The following is a 2,656-nucleotide window of genomic DNA, read 5'->3' on the forward strand; positions in this document are numbered from 1 at the left end:
TACATTTTAGCAGACCAAAAGCAAGGAAGTCCATAAGTGTTACGACTTCAAGTGTCAGACCTTAACAAAATGTCCACTCAAGATCACATTTTAGCAGATCAAAAACAAGGAAGTCCATAAGTGTTACGACTTCAAATGTCAGACCTTAACAAACTCTCCACTCAAGATTACATTTTAGCAGACCAAAAGCAAGGAAGTCCATAAGTGTTACGACTTCAAATGTCAGACCTTAACAAACTCTCCACTCAAGATTACATTTTAGCAGACCAAAAGCAAGGAAGTCCATAAGTGTTACGACTTCAAATGTCAGACCTTAACAAACTCTCCACTCAAGATCACATTTTAGCAGACCAAAAGCAAGGAAGTCCTTAAGTGTTACGACTTCACAAGTATTCATTGGAAATAGCATGTACAAATGTTAGATTCTCGTAGAAATGTTACTGGACAGTTAGAAGTGTGATTTGACACTTATTCTAATGCAACCATATCTTTTTGGTGTCCTAGCAACATAAGACTTTCGCTTATTTTGACATCAATACTTTCTCCTATTAGAATCTGGAGTTCACTTTTGATTTACTGTAGTCTTTGTAATGTTTAAACCAACTTTATTTTCATGTTGAAAAGTATTTATCAAGCCATAACTCGAAGTAAATTATCTGTTTCTTGTTGCAGTCATTGAAGTCGCCGATAAACTTAAATCTCTTATGTGTTTTTCTATAGTTTTCTACATTGTGTTTTTTTTTCTCTGCAATATGTTTGGGAAGCAGTTCGTTCACTCGTAGTTTGTGATTCTTAAAAGAGCACGATCTTTGTTAATTATGCAGTTGATTGATATATCCACAACTGAGCAATGGTATCGGCAGTTCTACGTATGGTGTTATGCTGTCTACATTATCTTATAGATGTACTGATCTTCACTCGGTTCTACGTATGGTATTATGCTGTGTACATCATCTTATAGATGTACTGATCTTCACTCAGTTCTACGTATGGTATTATGCTGTGTACATCATCTTATAGATGTACTGATCTTCCTCAGTTCTACGTATGGTATTATGCTCTCTACATTATCCTATAGATGTACTGATCTTCGCTCAGTTCTACTTATAGTATTATGCTGTCTACATCATCTTATAGATGTACTGATCTTCGCTCAGTTCTACTTATAGTATTATGCTGTCCACATCATCTTATAGATGTACTGATCTTCCCTCAGTTCTACGTATGGTATTATGCTCTCTACATTATCCTATAGATGTACTGATCTTCGCTCAGTTCTACTTATAGTATTATGCTGTCTACATCATCTTATAGATGTACTGATCTTCGCTCAGTTCTACGTATGGTATTATGCTCTCTACATTATCCTATAGATGTACTGATCTTCACTCAGTTCTACGTATGGTATTATACTGTCTACATTATCCTACAGATGTACTGATCTTGGCTCAGTTCTACGTATGGTATTATGCTCTCTACATTATCCTATGGATGTACTGATCTACACTCAGTTCTACTTATGGTGTTATGCTCTCTACATTATCCTATAGATGTACTGATCTTCGTTTTCCAATGTATTCACTATTTTATATATATTCGACTTTGAAATTTGTTGCCCTAGGTTGGGTGTCCCTCTGTTATTTCGCTATACAAATATCTTTTCTTAGAATTAGCTGCTGAATTAGCATAAGCAAATCGCTCTTATAAAAAGTTATTAACCCTTCATACTTCACCCCAAAAAATTACCAGCATTTGACTCATTGATTTGTTGTTGTTTTTTTACATTTTAGTACAGTAAATATAGTATATATATATTTTGTCTTACCTGAACTAAAGACAGACGACGATGGCATGAAATATCCTACAGCAAGATTATTAAATCCGGTTTCAACCAGTCTCTCGGTTTGGTGGTGATTGACATGGTAACTATGCGGTATCGAAGGAGAATTTCCCCGGACTGAACGATCAAATGCACCACAACATTGGTTCACAGTTTCAGGGTTATCCTGAGTGATAACTGATGAACCGATCATCATATCACCTTCTAAGGAATAAAACTCAGGACCACTTACTTCTGAACTTGGAGTTCTATCAGACTCGAAACTAAAGCTACCGCCTGTGAGAAAAGTGGACATTGGTGGTAGTTTTCCTGATGGTTGTTGCTGTCCATAGAAAGTACTGGAAGCAATACCAAGGGTCCCGTTTTTTTCGTGTAGGTGACAATACAAAATTCTTTTCACTTCAGCTGTTCTTTTCTGTTGAACACTTGGTGATCGTTCCCGTAGAGATGGAGAAAGAGGGTTCTTACTTTCAGGTTCTTTGTCGCTCATGATTCTTGTCGAACGTTCCAGAGAGTCACTTTGAAAGATGTAACAATTACTGATAAGGTACTAATTTCTTGACAGTTCTTAATTCAGCTTTCTTTTATTGTTTAAAATGTGGTTGTACAAAGTTACTTATCTAATTCAACAGCTAAAAAAAATAAATTATTTGTTTTAAGATGACAAGCAAATCGTCAGAATGTATAAAAAGTTAGAAAGATGTGTAAATTTATGAACATAATCAGTAAAAAATGATAATCTTTAAAACAAAGAGGGATAAGTTAAAAGTAGGATAATGAAATAAAACTGACAAAGAAATTTAAAATTTGTAAATT

General features: G+C 34.9%; 1 protein-coding gene across 1 annotated transcript in view; it reads right to left on the reverse strand.

The window, feature by feature from the left end:
• LOC106471777 (zinc finger protein GLIS3-like) overlaps nt 1-2,356 on the reverse strand; it is a gene marked incomplete at its 3' end in the record, with an annotated part of 20,334 nt that extends 17,978 nt beyond the window's left edge. The window contains exon 1 of the mRNA XM_022400391.1: nt 1,826-2,356. Coding sequence (XP_022256099.1) covers nt 1,826-2,330 — 505 coding nt within the window. The remainder of the gene's footprint in view (nt 1-1,825) is intronic.
• Nucleotides 2,357-2,656: the final 300 nt, after the last annotated feature.

The sequence above is a fragment of the Limulus polyphemus genome, unplaced genomic scaffold (assembly GCF_000517525.1).
Source record: "Limulus polyphemus unplaced genomic scaffold, Limulus_polyphemus-2.1.2 Scaffold4851, whole genome shotgun sequence".
NCBI classification, from domain to species: Eukaryota; Metazoa; Arthropoda; class Merostomata; order Xiphosura; family Limulidae; genus Limulus; species Limulus polyphemus.